The sequence below is a fragment of the Malus domestica genome, chromosome 15 (genome assembly GCF_042453785.1).
Source record: "Malus domestica chromosome 15, GDT2T_hap1".
Lineage (NCBI taxonomy): Eukaryota > Viridiplantae > Streptophyta > Magnoliopsida > Rosales > Rosaceae > Malus > Malus domestica.
The window spans coordinates 18,362,153-18,381,214 of NC_091675.1; the positions used below are offsets into that span (position 1 = coordinate 18,362,153).

General features: G+C 39.6%; 2 protein-coding genes and 1 pseudogene across 3 annotated transcripts; all 3 read left to right on the forward strand.

The window, feature by feature from the left end:
- On the forward strand, positions 1 to 3,620 carry LOC114821325 (IAA-amino acid hydrolase ILR1-like; annotated as a pseudogene).
- Positions 3,621 to 14,094: 10,474 nt separating this feature from the next.
- LOC103429089 (uncharacterized) lies at positions 14,095 to 16,730 on the forward strand. 2 transcript variants are annotated; one of them, XM_008367235.4, is made up of 5 exons: positions 14,095 to 14,148; positions 15,133 to 15,537; positions 15,622 to 15,738; positions 15,964 to 16,042; positions 16,494 to 16,730. In XM_008367235.4, the coding sequence occupies exons 2-4, from the start codon at positions 15,169 to 15,171 to the stop codon at positions 16,039 to 16,041; spliced, it is 564 nt and encodes a 187-aa protein (XP_008365457.1). In that variant the 5' UTR covers positions 14,095 to 14,148; positions 15,133 to 15,168; the 3' UTR covers position 16,042; positions 16,494 to 16,730. The 2 variants fall into 2 exon arrangements, with proteins under 2 accessions (XP_008365457.1, XP_008365458.1); XM_008367236.4 differs by lacking the exon at positions 16,494 to 16,730 and adding an exon at positions 16,244 to 16,463.
- A 407-nt stretch (positions 16,731 to 17,137) lies between these two features.
- Positions 17,138 to 18,005, forward strand: LOC103429180 (vacuolar iron transporter homolog 4-like). Its single transcript, XM_017330588.3, has one exon. The coding sequence runs from the start codon at positions 17,138 to 17,140 to the stop codon at positions 17,933 to 17,935; it is 798 nt and encodes a 265-aa protein (XP_017186077.1). The 3' UTR covers positions 17,936 to 18,005.
- The last annotated feature ends 1,057 nt before the right edge of the window (positions 18,006 to 19,062 follow it).

Genomic DNA, 19,062 nt, shown 5'->3' on the forward strand with positions numbered 1-19,062 from the left:
ATGGCGGCTGGTGTTTGCGGCGGAGAGCTGAAGCGCAGATCTTGGAGAGGAGATGGTGTGGAGAAGATGACGAGGAGCACATGTGTGGGGTTCGTGGTGGCGAATCCGAGAGAGGACGGAGATGATGGTCCTTGTTAATGGGCTCTGGGAGGTGGGTGCGGGCCTGGGTATATGTCTGGGTTCGCAGCTGCTGAAGCCTGAATCTTTTGGTTTGGATCTGCTGAGGCGTGATGGGTGTTGAAGCTGGAGAGGTGTCAGATCCGGATCATCGGGCGAGTTGGGCCGGGTTAACGAGTCAGCAGGCTCGAAGGTGGAGGGAACGTCTAAGAGAGACGGAGGGAGAAGCTGAGACCGTGCAGCAGAGAGATGAAGAGATGGGATTGGCTTTTCTTTTTTTTTTCTTTTTTTTTTGTATCTCAGAGAGATAGAGAGAATGATCTGATGGAGAGTTGTGATTTTTGTTGGGAAAAACGGGAGAGTGTCGGTGCACTCACAGAGAGACGCAAAGATCTGATGAAAATGAGATGATGGTTTGATGGGTTTTTTCTGGGTTCTTTTTGCAGATACACGGGGAAGATTGTGAAGGTTTCACGGTGGTGTGATGAAAGATTGAAAGAGAACCGATGTAACTTTTCGTGTCGATTCCCACAGACGGCGCCAAATGTTGATGCACAAAACCGGATGGTCTTGGAACAACGTAAATCCGACCGTGAATCTGCATGAAATGTAAATAACACAAGATGTATCGTGGTTCACCCCAATGTTTGGGCTACGTCCACACTGTAGTTGATTCTGTTTCTCTGTAATTGTATGGATACAAGTGTTTGGGGGAAGTCCCCCGGAGGAGAAAGAAGAGAAGGGAGATGAGAGCCTCGGTGGTGTGAGGTCTCTCCTGAATGTAATGATAGCTTCTCTTAGCCTTCTTAGGCTTGGTTCTTTTTGCCTCCCCTAGAATGAGGGGAGGAGTCCCCTTTTATAGAATAAGGGGCTCCTCCTCTTTTACAAAGTATGGGCTTTAGTGTGAGGCCCAAATACAAGGCCCAAGGCCCAAATATATGAGGCCCTAAATATGGTATAAACAACGCTTTTGGCTATATTTGTAGGAAGTTATGTACAAAAATTCAACTCTATTTTCTACATAGGTTTTAGAATGGTAATTATTATCTCTAATGTCCTTGAAACTCAACAACGTTCTTCCAAAACGTGGAATAAAGTGCCTCATCAATGGTCAAAATTGTACCATTGGACAACATTATACATGTCTTACCATATCCTTCGATCAAGTTGGATGGACCTGAGAAGGTTGTCAGATATGCATTCTTAGGTATGAAGTTAGTGAAATAGATGTGTTTATGTAAACGCTGTGCGTGGTTGCACTATCCGCTAGACAATTAACTTCCCCACTAGTTATACCTAGAATAAAAATTAATTTGAATCGGTCACATGCATAAAAGTTCTAAAAAAAATATCAATTCAAAATAATTTTAAGTATTCAATGATGGTAATTAATTAAAACTTAATATCCAAAAACAAATCACCAACAAATAATCCAAACATAAAGGAAAATTGTTCAAAATTAACCAAAAACACAAGGGGGTTCGGCCACTAGGTGGAATTCGACCCCATTGTCAAAATTTCAACTAGAAAAATAGTTTATGTCTAAGATTCTAATCTTTCATAGGTGTAACGACCTCTTGAAAGTCAGAAACCTCCATCTTGGTACTCTCTTGTTCATCCACTTGCACAAAGGTGGATTCAAACTTCTTGCGACGAGAATGATATTTAACTACAACCTTCTGGGGAGTTCGGCAAACATGGGACTAATGATCTTTTGAACAACAGCGATAGCACCTGTCCGCATCCATGGTTTCAAGTGCTTTGCCCTTATTCTTGAAGTTTGGGGCCTTAGGAGCGAGGTTAGGGCGTTTCTGGGCTTTATTTCATTCTTTAGATGGGCCTTGGCTTTGTTGACCTTGATGGGGTGGCTTTTAGCCGCCCTTACCACACCTCTTTTGGTGTTTGGGGCGTTGGTTCATGCTATAATGTGTTTTAGGCACAACAATCGCCCCAGTAGGTCGAGCCTGATGATTCTTCATCAACAGCTGATTCTACTTTTCAGCGAGAAGTAAAACAGAGATCAAATCCAAGAACTTAGTGAACTTCTGAGCTATATATTGTTGTTACAGGACAATATTAGTAGCAGAGAAGGTCAAATAGGTATTCTCCAGGATATCCTCTTCGGTCAAAGTTCTTTACAAAACTTGAGAAGTGATCAGATTTGACAAATTTCAAAATTATATTTGTTTATACCATACTTAGGGCATCCGTATTTAGATCTCGTATAAATACTCGGGGGACTCAAATGTAATTATGTAATAAAGGAAGAGGCCAATATGTAAAAAGGGGAGAATCCCTTATTCTATAAAAGGGCCTCCTCACCCTCACAATCCTCAAGCCTCTCATATTCAGAGCAAAGCTCTAAGCTCTCTTAAAGCTCTCACTCTCATATTCAGAGCTCTCTCTCTCTCTCAGAAATACAATATCAGTGTGGACGTAGCCCAAACCTTGGGGTGAACCACGATACATCTTGTGTTATTTACTTTCTTGCAGATTCACGGTCGGATTTACGTTGTTCCAAGACCCATCCGGTTTTGTGCATCAACATTTGGTGCCGTCTGTGGGAAACGACACAAAAAAAACTATGTCGGTTCTCTTTCATTTTTTCATAAAATTTCACCACTGTCCACCGAAGATCTGCAAAACCAAGAGACGCTTAACTCTTTCTCTCAAGTCAATCTCAATTAAACAAAATCATTTTCAAGTCCGACACCACACTGCGAAGAAAGTCAGTGGGGAAGAAAGAGGAACTAGAGAGAGAGAAAAAGCGGAAGCTCACAAGAGAAACCGAAACCAATTTTATTGTTTTGAAGGAATTGGTAGAGTGAGATTACAAGAGCAAAGTTAATGGAAAGATGCATGCTTGTGGTCATGATTCTCATGTCGCAATGCTACTCGGAGTAGCCAAGTTGCTTCAAAACAAAAAAGATTTGTTGAAGGGAACCGCGAAACTAGTTTTCCAGCCAGGAGAGGAGGGTTATGTCGGTGCTTACCATATGCTAAAAGACGGTGTTTTGAATGATATTGATGCCATCTTGAGCATACATGTTTCACCATCATTACCAACTGGTGCCATAGCTTCGAGGCCCGAGGCAATACTTGCTGGCGTAGAGCTCTTTGAGGTTGCTATACAAGGAAAATGAGGGCACGGGTCATCTCCTCATGAGACTAAGGACCCAATTCCTGCAGCAGCCTCTATAACCCTTACACTCCAACAGATTGTGTCTCGAAAGACATATCCGCTTGATTCCAGAGTTGTAACAGTTGGCTATATACAAGGAGGTCAAGCAGGAAAAGTGATCCCCTACAGTGTGAAAGTCGGGGGAACTTATCACAGCTTGAGTCCCACTTCTAAGCTGGCAGAAAACAGTATTTCTCTCTATCTCTCTCTCTCTCTCTCCCACTTCCATCTTCTCTCTATGCAAGGAAGAGCAAGAGCAAGAGTTACAGAGAGAAAAAATGGATGTCGCCGGAGGTCTGCAACATGGGTGGATAAAGAATGAGCGGAGAGATCAAGAAAAACAAAAGATAAAGCTTCCTATTATTATGATTTCCTTGTCTGCCCTCTGCAAAAGGGAAAAGAGAAAGTAAAAGCACAAAGCAAAAGCAGAAAGGAAAAGAAGATAAAAAAAAGCAGACATAATTGCGGTGGTGAAGGCATTATGGGGGTGACCCATTGAGCAGAGGATCAAATTTATTTTTGAATGATGTAATTTATTTTTCTTATCTTTCGAAGACATCTGTATAATCCCCATCATAGGGTAAAAAACAAAACAAAAAAACAAAAAAAAAAGAAAAAAGAAAAAAAAAAGGAAAGCAACATAATGGGATGGAATGTTGTGTGGAGGGCGAAGGCCCATATGCCCAAAAGAGCCAAGCCCTCTATTATCACCAACCAGGTGATCAAAAGTACGTCCAGTACTCCAAATTTATTCAGCACCTTACTGTTATTATCATCAACTAAGTGATCAAAAGTACGCCTAGTACTCCAAAATTATTCGGCATCCTGCCGTTATTATCATCAACCAGGTGATCAAAAGTATGTCCAGTACTCCAAAATTATACATGAGCATCACTCATGTCTATCATACATAAACATTTCATAAGCATCACTCATGACAATCATACATAAACATTCATGACCATCATTCATGTCAACATTCATGAGCATCACTCATGTCAATCAACATAAACATTCATGACCATCACTCATGTCAATCAACATAAACATTCATGACCATCACTCATGTCAATCAGCTTCAAAAGCTTCATTTACAAAGCTCCAGCTTCGAAAGCTTCATTTACAGAGCTCTAGCTTCAAAAGCTTCATTTACAAAAGCTCCAGCTTTAAAAGCTTCATTTACAGAGCTCTAGCTTTAAAGGCTTCATTTACAGAGCTCCAGCTTCGAAAGCTTCATTTACAGAGCTCTAGCTTCAAAAGCTTCATTTACAAAAGCTCCAGCTTCAAAAACTTCATTTACAGAGCTCTAGCTTTAAAAGCTTCATTTACAGAGCTCTAGCTTCAAAAGCTTCATTTACAAAAGCTCCAGGTTCAAAAGCTTCATTTACAGAGCTTTAGCTTCAAAAGCTTCACTTGCAAAGCTTCACCAACAAAGCTTCAGTGCAGGGTACACAAATACCTCCTCCGAACAACCGCCACTTCGGCCCATACATGGATTCAATTTGAAGTCTCCAGCCAACAAACCCTATTGACTGAAGACTTAGGGGACTATATTATGTACCATATATTGGGCCTCAATTGGGCCTCATGAAAAATACTTGAGGGACTTAACCCATTATTTATGTATTGAAGAGCGAGCTCTTATTCTATAAAAGGGACTCCATCACCATCATTAGAGAGCATCGCCGCCTGCTGAGCAACCGCCTCGCCGCGAGCATCAATCCTAACCCATCACTTATATATTGAGGAGCGAGCCCTTATTCTATAAAATGGACTCCCTCACTTTTCATTAGAGAGCACCCATCACTTATGTATTGAGAAACGAATCCTTATTCTATAAAAGGGACTCCATCACCATCATTAGAGAGCATCACCGCCTGCTGAGCAACCGCCTCGCCGCGAGCATCAATCCTAACCCATCACTTATATATTGAGGAGCGAGCCCTTATTCTATAAAATGGACTCCCTCACTTTTCATTAGAGAGCACCCATCACTTATGTATTGAGAAACGAATCCTTATTCTATAAAAGGGACTCCCTCACCATCATTAGAGAGCATCGCCGCCTGCTAAGTAACCACCTCACCGCGAGCATCACTTCTAACCCATCACTTATGTATTGAGGAGCGAGCCCTTATTCTATAAAAGAGACTCTCTCACCATCATCAGATAGCACCGCCGCCTGCTGAGCAACCACCTCACCGCGAGCATTAACTCTAGCTATCATTTATGTATTGAGGAGCGAGCTATTATTCTATAAAAGGGACTCCCTCACCTTCAACGCCACAAACCGAGCTAACCAAGGCAACATAAGCCACAAGCAGAGCAACCTCGCAACATGTGCTACTTCTGGTTGAGCATCATTTCAGATTGGGCACCGCCTCATATCGAGTATCAGTTTTAGACGACATCTAGTTACTTCGGCCCACACATAGACTGAATTTTAAGTCTCCAGCCAAAAGACTCTCTTGACTGAAGACTTGGGGGACTACTATTTATACCATACTTAGGGCTTCCGTATTTAGATCTCGTATAAATACTCGGGGGACTCAAATGTAATTATGTAATAAAGGAAGGGGCCAATATGTAAAAAATGGAGGAGCCCTTATTCTATAAAAGGGTCTTCTCACCCTCACAATCCTCAAGTCTTTCATATTCAGAGCAAAGCTCAAAGTTCTCTCAAAGCTCTCACTCTCATATTCAGAGCTCTCTCTTTCCCTCAGAAATATAATATCAGTGTGGACGTAGCCCAAACCTTAGAGTGAACCACGATACATCTTGTGTTATTTACTTTCTTGCAGATTCACAGTCGGATTTACGTTGTTCCAAGACCCCTCCGGTTTTGTGCATCAACAATATTCATTCATAGACTTAAAGTCTTGGAAGCGCAAATGTTACCAGTCATGTCTTAGTTCAGGCAAGAAGATGTCATTTTGGTGATCAAAACGATCAGCCAAAGCGATCCATAATGCTCTTGGATCCTCCTCAGCAAGGTACTCAATTTGCAATGTGTCATGAATATGTCTTTGGATGAAGATCATGGCAGTGGCTTTCTCAGCTTCGCCAACTGGGTTGTCTATCACATCTTCAATGGCAGGATGTAAATTCTTTGCAGTGAGGTTGAGCTTCACATCATGGACCCATTTAAGGTAGTTCTTTCCAGATACCTCTAAAGCGGTGAAGTCAAGTTTGTTCAAATTCAACATGTTCCTATCACAAAATAAAGGACAAGATGTGATTAGTGTAATGGAGAAAAATATCAATCCATTCACATATGAGTAGAACATTCAGGTTCTAATAGACATATATTGGTTTAAATTCACATGAAAAATCTTCGGGTTTTCATGGGTGATGTTTTTAAGGAAAACTTTAGGTTTTCAAACAAGGCATGTTTCTAGAAACTTTAGGTTTCGAAATAATTATGAACTTCAGGTTCATATGTTCCTGCAGACAAACGCAAATATATATATATATATACACACACATAAATATACAACAAGAAAATATACAAACATAACTTCAGGTCTATAATTATAATTGAATTAATTATTTAGACTTCAGACCAAATTTAAAGTGTGGGTGAAAAAATATAAAACCCAAATTGTCAAAAAATAAACAATTAAACTCGAGGCCCAAAACATGGGCTAAAGCCCACGGGTGAGCTGAGCAAATCTGTATCATCAGGTCTAGGCCAGTGTTCTAAAAATCAGCTCAGGCGGCGCCTAGGCGCTGGACGGCAGCCAACCGCCCCGATTTACTCCTAATCAGCTACAAAATCGGAGAGCACATTAGGCGGATGCAGGATGGGACTAGACGAAGATATGCAAGTCTGGGTAGGGCTAGGCGGAGCTGGGCGAAGACTAATCGGGCTTATGTGAAGACACCGGAACAGCGAAATCTACATTTTTTTTTTGTTGCAAAGTAGGCACCGCGAAGAAGACGACTATGTTCCCAAACCTGACTTTAATTCACAATTTCAATTAAGATGGTCCCACCATCTTTTTTTCTATAGTTGCAGCCTGCACGTTTTATTTGAAATGGTCTCCACCATTTTTTTTACTACTTTTTATACTCTTTTCCTTTTCCACTCTTAACCCCGTTATTACTTTTCATTCTTTTTTATTTTTTTTGTTGTAATGTTTTATTATTCTTTTTCTTTTTCTTTTTAAGATCACACCATATGAATTTTTACTATGTACCTAAAATGCTAAAACTCTTGCCTAAAAAAAATTATTTAATGTTTAAATTTGATTAATTTATAATTCCAAATGAAATTATGTATTTTTTAGATATGAACAAACACTTACTTATAAGATATAATAAATTTACTTAAATCTGCCTAGGCTCCTGCCTAAGCCCTAGACCTCAACCCACCACCCGATTAGCGCCTAGCGTCTTTTAGAACCTTAGTCCAGGCACAAAAATGGGCCGGGGTAGGCACGTGCTGATCATGCCCTAATTAGTATTTGGGCTGCAAACCCAGTAGCAGCAAACAGGCTGCAGCAATAGGCCTAACAACGAAAGGCCTATATGGGCACTGATCAGGTGCAGCAATAAGCAAATTGGGGCTATAAGCCCACTAGGAGGCGCACTCCGGTGCTTCGAGGGTGCAGTGTACCGGTGTTCCAACTTCGGGCTGAAATCTAGTGTGACGCAAACGTAGGGACACCATAGCTCTACGGGCTAGTGTCACATTGAGGGTCAAGCCATGGCTTGGGCCGCATCATGCGAGCCCAGTCACAAAAAAATCCTTTTTTTTTCACAAGCCAAGAGGGCCAGCCCAATTTGGGCTTGGGTTTCATCCGAAAACACCCTAGCCAGAGCTGGGTGCACTCGTCGAGGAAGAAGACTGGTGCCGCCGCTTCAGGTGGCCGTGTTTTGGAAAATGGTTCTCGATGCAGGGCCATGGGTTCAACGGCGAACAAATTCCTAGTGACAAAGGAAGTACCTTGACATCAAGGGGAAGGAAAAAGAAAACCCATGAAATTCAAATTATAATTTCACCCAAATTCGATGGAATTCTTCTGGAATTTCAATGATATTGGTTCAAAAATCACGACACCATGTCGGATTTTGCCAGAAAATTGCACGGTAAGGCCATGGTCTCTTTGCAGATGAGTTGGGTTTTTTGGGTTGGACGCCATAGGCGTCAGGTTTCAATGGAGCTTGATGCTCCATGTTTGCTCGAGGTCACGGGTTTGAAGAACCCAAATATTTTTTTTTTTTTCATATTACAAAATTCAATTGCATGCATATTCAATTCAATAATTTAATGCATGGACATATATTTGATGTAATTCATGGCAATATCAAATTCACATAATTCAACAATTATGGATATAATGTATACACAATTTATGTAGAATCTAAAATTCGAAAAACATAAAGTTGGGTCATGCATTATGGTGAATGTTTTGATAACGTGTAGGAATGTGCTGATAACGTGTTGTAGCCTATATTATCTGATAGGGAAAGAGGGTCGGGGGTAGATAGAGAGATGTGTTTGTAGGGTTATGTAGAATTCTGTGCAGAGGATGTGTTATTCCCCCCTAAGTAGTGCCTTTATTTATAGTAATAAGGGAGAGAATAAATCATTCATCCCCAAAGAATACAAGTTCAGGAAAGAATAAATAGAATCAAATCTAATCTAGAATTTACACAATCACACTTAAACTATAAATTTTATAACAATATAGAGCTGGCTATACTTAAGTTTTTCTTATTCATCAACAATAAACTAATCGCAATCAGATCCATATTTTGGAGTGCAGAAATCATGGATGATAATGGATTATCATAGTGTGTATTACAATGAAAGTTTAATTTGACGAACTGGTAAATCATACTTAGTTTGGTGTCAAAATCCATAATATCTATTTACGTCGGATGAGGATCAAAAGTGAGGAACCACTCTTGATTATATTCAGCCAAAGGTGACGAAGGATATGAATGCCTCACTCATTGTGCCGGTTTCTCCAGAGGAGAATAAGGACACTGTTTTTCAAATGGGCAAATTAAAAGCCCCAGGCCCCGATGGTTTCTAAGGTGTTTTCTACCAGTCTTTTTAGGATAATCTTATGGCTGATGTTAATGGTTTAGTTCAAGGTTTTATGCATGGGTCTCCCTCTCTACACCGCATCAATTCCACACATGTTGTGCTCATTCCTAAAGTTCCAAATCTAGAGTCTATTGCCTAGTTCCGACCCATAAGCCTATGTAACTACTCTTATAAAATTTTATCCAAGGTCCTGGCCAATCGTCTTCGACCGTTGCTGCCGGAGTTGATATCTCGTTCACAGAATGCTTTTGTTACTGAAAGGTAGATTCAAGATAACATTGGCATTGCACACGAGATCTTCCATTATCTGAAGATACAAAGAACAAAAGGTAAATTTGAACTTGGGGTTAAATTGGATATGCATAAGGCTTATGACAGAGTTGAATGAGATTTTCTATTATCAGTCATAGATAGGATGGGGTTCAATCAGCGATGGTGCCAGTTGATATTTGGTTGTCTTTCGTCGATTGATTTTGCTATTTCAATGAATGGTCAGCTTGGTCGGAAGTTCGCTCATTCGCGTGGTCTCCGACAAGGTGATCCCATATCCCTATATATGTTCCTCATTGTTAATGAGGTCATTTCCTTATTAATTTTGCAAGAGTGTGATAAGCGATTGATTTCGGGGGTTCAACTTAATCCCCATGGACCTATTATTTCTCATATTTCTTTGTCGATGATACATTGTTCTTTTTAAAAGATGAGGTGGAGAATTGTCAGAATTTAGTGAAGCTAATACAACAGCACTGTTCAGCATCCGAACAACAGGTCAATTTTCATAATCTAGTGCTTTTTTCAAAGCTAATGTCCCGAGGGCCTTGTCGAAAGATCTTGGCTGCATCCTGGGTATGCCGATAGTAAATGATCCCGGAACTTATCTTGGCGTGCCAGCTATGTGAGGAAGGTCTAAGCGGAAAGTTTGACCTATGTAAAGGAGTAGATTTTGGGGAAACTCCAGCGATGGAAACAAGCTACCCTGTCACAGGCAAGTCGTGAGGTTATAATCAAGGTGGTGGTTCAAGTAATTCCGGCTTATCCGATGAATCTTTTCAAATTTTTGGATATTATTTGCAAGGAAATGGACTCTATGATTACCAATGTTTGGTGGGGACAGGACATGGAGAGGAAACACATTCATTGGGTCTTTAAAGCTACTCTGGGGCTGCCGAATGCGAAATGAGGGCTTGGGTTTTGGAACTTTATGGATTTTAATGATGCTTTCATAGTAAAACTATGTTCGATGCTCATCCATGAGCTGGATTCACTGTGGGCAGAGGTATTGAAAACTCTTATTTCCCCCATTGTTCTTTTTTCGATGCCAAATGGGGTGGGCAAACGTCATGGGCGTGGTCTAGTTTACTTATTGGACGTGATCTTTTATTATGGGCAATTCACTGGCAAGTCATGAGTAGGAAGGCCATTCAGGTCTGGGGTGATCGGTGGGTGCCTTTCATCCAAGTTGGACACTCCACTTTAACTGCACCAGTGCTGGTCAGTCGTAACACAAATGTAGCTTCTTTAATTAATCAGGAAAGTGGTGAATGGGATATTGAGTTCTTAAGACCGATTATTTCACCAGAGGAGTATGCGACTATCTTGGAAATCCACCTAGGTGACCCTGAGCTCCCGAACCGGTTAATATAGCCCCTTACTAAGACAGGTTCTTATTCAGTCAAATCGGGTTACCATTGGCTACGTTCCAAGGCACTACCACAGACCAATTTCAGCTCATCCTCCTCTTCTTCCATTCCGGAATGGTTGTGAACTCATTTGGCAACTCAAATCCCCTCCTAAGCTCTGGTGCTTTATATGGAAAATTATGCACAATGCCCTACCCACTATGCAGTCCCTCTATAAACGTCATTCTACCTCTTCCTCTCTATGTCCCATTTGCAAATCGCATGAGGAATCGGTGGAGCACTTTTTTTCTCCTTTGTCTGTGGGTGGCAACTATTTGGTTTGGGGGCATCCTCAATTATAGAGTTAATAGGGCTAAAATCTCTACATGGCCGAATTGGTTGATGGGCACTATCACGGCCTTTGAGCTTTCGATTGCTGATAATGACTGACTTCTCACTTGGGTTGTGTTTTCTTGTTAGTATATATGGAAGGCCAGGTATTGCTACCTCTTTTAGTAGCAACCAATAGTTCCTTCACAGGTGATGGTAGATATCTCAACCAAAGTCAAGGCTTTTAGTGCAAAATTGTGCAGTCATTCGAGTACTATAAGGCAGGGTAGTATAAAGCATAGAACTCGTGCTCATCAACTGCAAGAAAGATGGCAGATGTCAAGCCATCCCACCGTTAAAATTAATGTGATGCGAGTTAGGTTGCTACCTCGCATGATGGTTTTGTTGGGTTAGTGGCGAGAGACTATGTGGGTGCTTTCATTGCTGCTCGAAGAATTCTTATTCAGGCCCCTACTGCTACGGCTACTGAGGCTATCACCATTTTGAGGGGTTGTGAGTTAGGTCATTCCATGGGTATCCACAGTGTGGTTGTAGAATCTGATTCATTGAGCTCAATCTTGTGTTTAATGGGTACGCTCATAAATGGCAGGTGGGAGGCGTTTCCAATCTTAACACAGTGCAAGAAACTCGGCGTTTCCTTCCATGACTGTCGCTGGTCTTGGGTTCCAAGATCAGCTAACTTAGCGGCTGACCATTTGGCGTCACGAAGCTCTGTGGAGATGTGCAACTTTACTTGGGTCGATCGACCTCTATCTTCACTTGTTCATGTACTTCACCATGATTGTCTACCTTGCCCACATTAATTTTGTTCGATCGTGCAAGGGGTGACACTTGTTGTTCCTTTTATTGTCGGGTTTTCTCCCCTTGCACTTCCGACTTTGTTTTTTTGTTGTTTGCCTCGTGTGGGCTTTCATTGTATTTTTGGCATTTTTGCCTGGTTAATATATCCAGTTTACCCAAGAAAAAAAAGAGGAAATTTTGAAACAGATCCAATTTGATAGGCTTACTTTTGAAACAAGTCCAATTTTTAGTGACTTTTGAAATATGTCCAATTTTTAGTTACTTTGGACCCATATCAATAGACCTGGCATTCGTGTCGTGTTTTCTGTGTTCGTGTCGTTTTTGTGTCATACCCGATATATTAACAAGTCGTGTTGTGTAATACCCATTAAAATAAACGGGTAAAATGACCCGACCCGATAATATTAACAGGTAATATGACCCGACCCGTTACCCGTTAAGGAAAATATATTTTAAACCAATAAATAATCAAATGAAAAACATAATACTAAATAAGTATATACATATCATATTGTCACATTCAAAATATAAAAACGCAATTTTCTTTTTAAGTATATTTCACTTACCTAAAGTCTTTAATAGTTTTTTAATTAATGTAGAAGTGTAAAAAAATATGGAAAAAAAATATATAAACGCTCGTAATGACAAACTTTACAACTTTCATGAAGAGCTTAACTTCGAAATTCGCCACTATAATCATATAAATCATAGATCAAAATTTAACCGTTGATTTTTGTTTACATTTACGCTTCATTGTTCTCATCAAATTTTGTTTTTTCAGATTTTTCTTTTTTTGAAAACTTGATCTATTAGAGGATGCAGGAAGACGAACGGTTTGGATCGTTGATATTATATTCAGAGTTTTACGGTTAGTGAAAATATTGCTTGATGTTTATAAAGTTTCTACAAACTACATGACATCGACTCATATTTCAATTAACCGTAAATATCAAAACGTGATATCAAAGATCTGAACCATTCATCTTCTTACATCCGCCAGATGATTATGGTTTCAAAAAAGAAAATTTTAAAAATGAGATTTAGTAAGAAGAATAGAGCGTAAATGGCATTCAACGGTTAAATATAAATTTAAGGTTTATGAATTATAGTGTTAGATTTCGAAGTTGACCCCTTCATGAAAGTTGCAAAGTTTGTCACTATGAGTGATTGTATATTTTTTTTACATTTTTTTACACTTCTACAATAATTTTTATTAATTTTATTAATTTTTCCCTCAAATAAAAAACATTATTCGTGAAGGTTTGGAGGATTTTAAAAATTTGAACGATAATGTAAGTGTAACCATTATGTACTTGTAGAGGAATAATGATAAATCACGAGTGTTTATATATTTTTTCACATTTTTCATACTTGTATGTATGTTTTCTTAGTTCTTACTTATACAAATACTATATTAGTTTATTTTAATTTTGGACAACAACATGTTAAGTAAAATTTATCCTAGTAATGATAATAAGGAACTCTTATAATAAAAATAAATAATAACTAAAACTTTTTTTTTTAAACTTATATAGAATAATAATACAAAACTATATATTTAATATAGAATATATTGTATATATTAATATGGCTATTGTATTTTATAATAAATCTTTTAGTAATTAAACTTTAAAATTATCAAAATAAATTTTTTCTTAACGGATCGAAACGGGTTATCCACGTGTTACCCGAGTGTATACCTATTATTAACAGGTTCTTAACTGGTCATCCGATAATGACCTGATAAGTTATCGTATTGACCCGAAACCTGTTATTTTCGTGTCGTGTCAGAAACTGCTGGGTCTACATATTAAAATACCCCAACAATCCATGATATCTATTTGATTTGACTTAACGGGGAATAAATTTTATTGATTGAAAATTAGAAGGAATCCAACTAATTAAAAATTGAAACATGATTGTGAGGGAGGCACGTGACCATGCTAGATAATTAAAATAAAAATAAATAAAGAATGAGAGAGAGAGCACCTGGTGCAAATAAAGCAGAACACCAGCGAGAAGGTAAGCTCTCTACGCTCCTCCCTCACCTCTCATATTTTCCTCTTAATTTTCTGTAATTCTTTCAGTAATTATTATTTTTTCTTTCTATTATATCATCACTAGTGAAATTTCAATTGGGTTTTGAATTCATTGCAATTTGCATCTGCTCAAAATTCACGTTAGTGCAGAAAAGTTCGTGTCTTCATAAGTTGCCTGACTTTCTGTTCAGATTTTAGTCACTTGGGAAGAAGCTTTCTTTAGTACTTGTACTGGCCTGACTAACCCACTCTTATTATAGTCAATAGAATAATTAAAAGCTCTAATCTTTCCCCCTTTTTTAACTGAAAAAAGAAAAAAAAAATTCTCATTTCTCTTGCACTGAGTTCAATTCCCTTCAATGTACATTAGAGTAGTTTAGAATATCGCATTGTTGAGGAGTAAAGAACAATACAGTTGATGAATTTTGTGTAATTAAAGATTTGGCCTCATCATTCCATGGATAATCTTCTAATCTAATGAATGATTAAGATGCATCTAAGTCACTCATTTGGTTCCATTTTCATCATAGTTATTTGAATTTTGGTAAAGCTAGAAAGGCAATGTCCACCTTTTTGGGTGGTTTGGTCATCTAAAATTGATTGAATTTGTGGAGCTTGTTAGCAAAAGAGTAGTGATTTCACACCCCCAATTTCTCCTGCTGCACTCTCTATTTTTGTTCGTTGATTCTTCTTTGATATATTCAATTGTATCCGTAAAAAAGTAGAAGGGAGTGCGAAATCCCTACTTCCGCAAAAACTTAGACTCAGAACCACAGCAGAACATAGGTCTGAGTTTTACTAGTGTCACTCACAAGCTTGGACTACTGATCATGTAAAATATATAGCCGCTATGTGTTATCCGAAAGAGAAGATGGCACAAGAGCTTAGCAATCTTAATTTTTGGAAAACCGCCTTAGAATTAGTATTGTTTAGCTGCTAACTATATTATGCTTTTTAATATCTTCAGTAACAGAAAGAGCAGAACGAGGAAGAGGAACAAACTATGGCTGCAAGCTTCTTGTTTGCGTGCAATTTTAATGTAAACCATGGCTGTATGAATGATAATCCGTTACCCAAACTGTTCTTGGGTGCTGGACACAGAATCCGGGATCAAACGCTTTCAAATAGAAATCAAACCCATCAATGCTTTCTAACAAGGAAGTCCTCTCGTAGGTTTTCCGTTTCTGCTGTCACCAAAGGTTCCGCGAAATCAAGCAAGTCTGATGAGAAAATCCCCTCGTGGGCTAAACCGGATTCAGACGAGCCTCCTCCTTGGGCACAGAATGAAGGCAAGAAAGATGATGCACAAGAGGGATTTGAGGTTCCCTTTTTTGTTTATCTACTCGCCTCAGCGATCACTGCAATTGCCGCAGTAAGCTCCCTCGCCTGGTCCTTTTGAAACTGTATATGTCCCTTTGATGTGGTTTATAACAGGAAAAATAATGTTGAATTGCAGATAGGTTCTGTTTTTGAGTATGTGAACGAAAGGCCAGTCTTCGGAATCTTGGGTTCAGACAGCATATTTTATGCTCCAGTCCTTGGATTTTTTGCATTTACTGGCATTCCCACTTCTGTAAGTTGTTCTGTTTCTTTTGATCTTCTTAATTCAGTTTCAAGGTTTGATCTATTCATTTACTGATCCTCCATCATGAACCTATCATTCTTTTTAACTATTGTGCTATGCTAAACCATCAAAAAATTCATTTCAACGGATCAATAATCTGGGGTATGGATGATTGTGTGTGTGGATGATATGAACTCAATCCCCTTGGCTTTGTAACGTGGATGTTGAATGCAGGCATTCCTGTGGTTCAAATCTGTTCAAACTGCTAACAAGGAAGCTGAGGAGCAAGACAAGAGGGATGGATATCGATAGGGTAAGTAAGAAACAGCACCTTTAATGCATTAACCACCATATAGACTTATCTCTACAAAAATATTCGATTCTATTTCTTAATCCTATGTTATGGTCTTAGTTATTTGATTTTGTTTAAAACGGTCCATCTCAGAGCTCCGAAGTAGCTCACAATGGTAGATGATACCGATAATTCTCCAATAGTTTTCTTTATTTTTTCCAGGAAAGTGGCATGACTGATGATTCTATATGCTGATCTTGTCCCATTGGTTGTCATAATATAAACCGTTAGATGTATCTGATGGTTACTGTGGCTTTAGTTATTCCAGTCATACAGTACACTTGTGCAATAAAGTATGCGGATCACACATCGCTGTTGTAGACATCTCATTTTACTAAATCTAGTTCTTTGAATAGATAAAAGTTTAAAATTCAGAATTTAACCTAATTCATCTTTTTTCTTCGGTTTTCAGCATTGAATATCTCGGTGAGCTCCACATATGCAATCCGCAGAAACCAGCATAAGTGTTTGCAGATGAATTTTTTTTTTTTTTTTTTATGACATAGGAACACAACTTACCAATGAAACATATCATTTGTTGTAGTTACCTTCAGACAAATGCATCTCATATTCTCATGTATGAGAAAGTATAGATGCCTCTGCACATACCCTAGCATGAAAAGATCTATCAAAACTTTTTCTTTGGAAATTTTTTGCTGTCGAACAGAAGAAGTACGATTTGTGAGCGTATCGGTTGAAACGAGCACTTAAGAGTATGGAATATCCTTAAAGATGCAACAAAATAAGTTATTGGTACCTTAGGAGAGATGAAAAACGACACAACAGATAAAATGAAAGAAGAGAAGGTAGCAACATAGGTAAGAATCTTTCCTTAGAAAGCAATGAGATGTGACAAAAATCATAGGTTTAAACGTTTGGGTTCCTTGTCATCTTCAACGGAACCACCTAGGTTTTTTTGTTCGTTCTCAATCATCAAATGTGGGAGCCTAGACTTTTGATTTATAACACCACGTGTTCCTCCGAGCTTGTGGAAAATTGAAGAAGCCACACTCCCCAAATCCGATTTCTGCAGTAAAACTTTTCCATCTCTTTCCCATGGATACTTCTCGTCGAACGCTCGAAACCCCAGTTGAGCACAAGCTTCCTGTAACTGATGACGAGAAATACGCGAACACAAGGACCGAGCAAGTGCAGAGAGCTCAGTGGCTCAGAGCTGCTCTTCTGGGAGCAAGCGACGGGTTACTGTCAACCACGTCCTTGATGCTTGGCGTCGGGGCAGCGAAGGAAGATCGTGGGACGATGGTCTTATCCGGCATAGCGGGAGCTGTTGCAGGAGCTTGCAGCATGGCTGTGGGGGAGTTTGTTTCGGTATCAACACAAAGAGATATTGAAAGGACTTCTCTTTTAAGACAGGGCGGTTTCAAAACTGAGACGGGTAAGAAAGAGATGAAAGAACAATCTAACCTAACCATTTCAGTTGAACTGACTCCTTCAACAGGACTCCCATGTGGAAATTCAGCATCCAAGCCGCCGGAGCAGCCGGAGAAAACGAGGAAGATTACTGCCATTGAGATCACACAAATTAGGGAAGGGAAGGAGTCTTTGCCAAGTCCACACAAGGCAGCAGCTGCATCAGCCTTGGCATTTCTGTGTGGCTCACTTGTGCCTTTACTCTCAGCCATGTTTATTCCTCAAAATACTATAAGAATGGCGGTGGTTGTGGTAGTGGCTTCACTAGCTCTGGCTCTCTTTGGCTGCGTGGGAGCTCGTATGGGCGGCTCCCCGGCGATGCCATCTGCTGTTAGGGTTTTAGTTGGAGGTTGGATAGCAATGGCAATCACTTATGCCTTGCTCACCCCTTTTGAAAAGGAAAGTCCCAATGAAAAGGACTGATAGTTTCTGTATCCAGAATTTACTACATAATATATATTTATGCATATATTATTGTGCTAGTCGAGAAGAACTTTCGGCATCTTAGTTGTAGTTAAGTTTCTATTGTGCAAGTCCAGATTTTTATAGAAAATGGAGGTTGAACTTTTTTTTCTTGTTAAATTACAAAATACAATTTTCATGAATGTAACCAAGTTTAGAATAAATTATAGAACAAATAACTAAATTTCTTAAACAATTCCAGGTGGGTATTGTTTATTAAGCGAATAAGCGATGTAACAAGTTTAGTGATGAAATCTTGTAAACAATGAACCTAATTACAAGAAATCATTCCATTTATAAGAGCAAGTCCACCGGAGGTGGAATAGCCCAGCACCCAATTAAAAAACCAGGCTGGGACACTGTCAACCCACTCCAGCCCACGGGATTGCTTGGCACCCAGCCCAAGCTAGTCTCCAGGCCAGCCCAAAATTGACAGACCTTGGGACCGACCTATATGACGTCAGGCTGACGTCATGATATGAAATCGGTGATGACGAACTCCATCTCCGATGAGGAAGACGGCTGGACGACGCTACCTTCGAGGACAAGGTCGCCGACCCAAAACTTGTTGTTGAGGACGAGCTGGTCTTGGAAGCTGTTGAGGACGATAACATCAAATCCGATGATGCAGCTGAAGGTCAGGGCATAGGTCCAGAGGCGGTGGATTTGGAGCTGGCGAGCCCACGTGCCGATATCAACCAGTTTGGGGTGGGTAGACCGCAGAGGGCGGTGGGTGGTGGAGAAGAAGCAGAGAGTGAAGAGGAGGTGGGGATTTGATGGAGGGTGGAGATGGGGGGGTGCGGGGTTGGCATGCTCTGGTCTAAGGAGCATTTTTGGAGAGAGAGGGAAGGAGAGGGAGAGAGAGAGCTCATGGTGATGATGAAGGTGGTGGTGGGTTGGCGTGCTTTGATGTACAATCTGTCAGATTATTATTTTTTATTATTTTATAATAAAAAATAATAATATTTTAATAAAATTGACTTGGCTATTTTTTGTTAGGAGTGGAGATGTTTTGGCCTATTACTGTTTATCGGGGTCTATTACTATTCACTTGAGTGGATAAATGAGATGGGTGATGGCGTAAAGTC

Excerpts from the sequence above, each read along its gene's own strand:
- LOC103429089 (XM_008367235.4), top strand. The coding sequence starts at position 15,169 with ATGGCTGCAAGCTTCTTGTTTGCGTGCAATTTTAATGTAAACCATGGC. Across the intron at positions 15,538-15,621 it reads CGATCACTGCAATTGCCGCA|ATAGGTTCTGTTTTTGAGTA; the intron begins GTAAGCTCCCTC and ends GTTGAATTGCAG. Across the intron at positions 15,739-15,963 it reads TTACTGGCATTCCCACTTCT|GCATTCCTGTGGTTCAAATC; the intron begins GTAAGTTGTTCT and ends TGTTGAATGCAG.
- LOC103429180 (XM_017330588.3), top strand. The coding sequence starts at position 17,138 with ATGGATACTTCTCGTCGAACGCTCGAAACCCCAGTTGAGCACAAGCTT.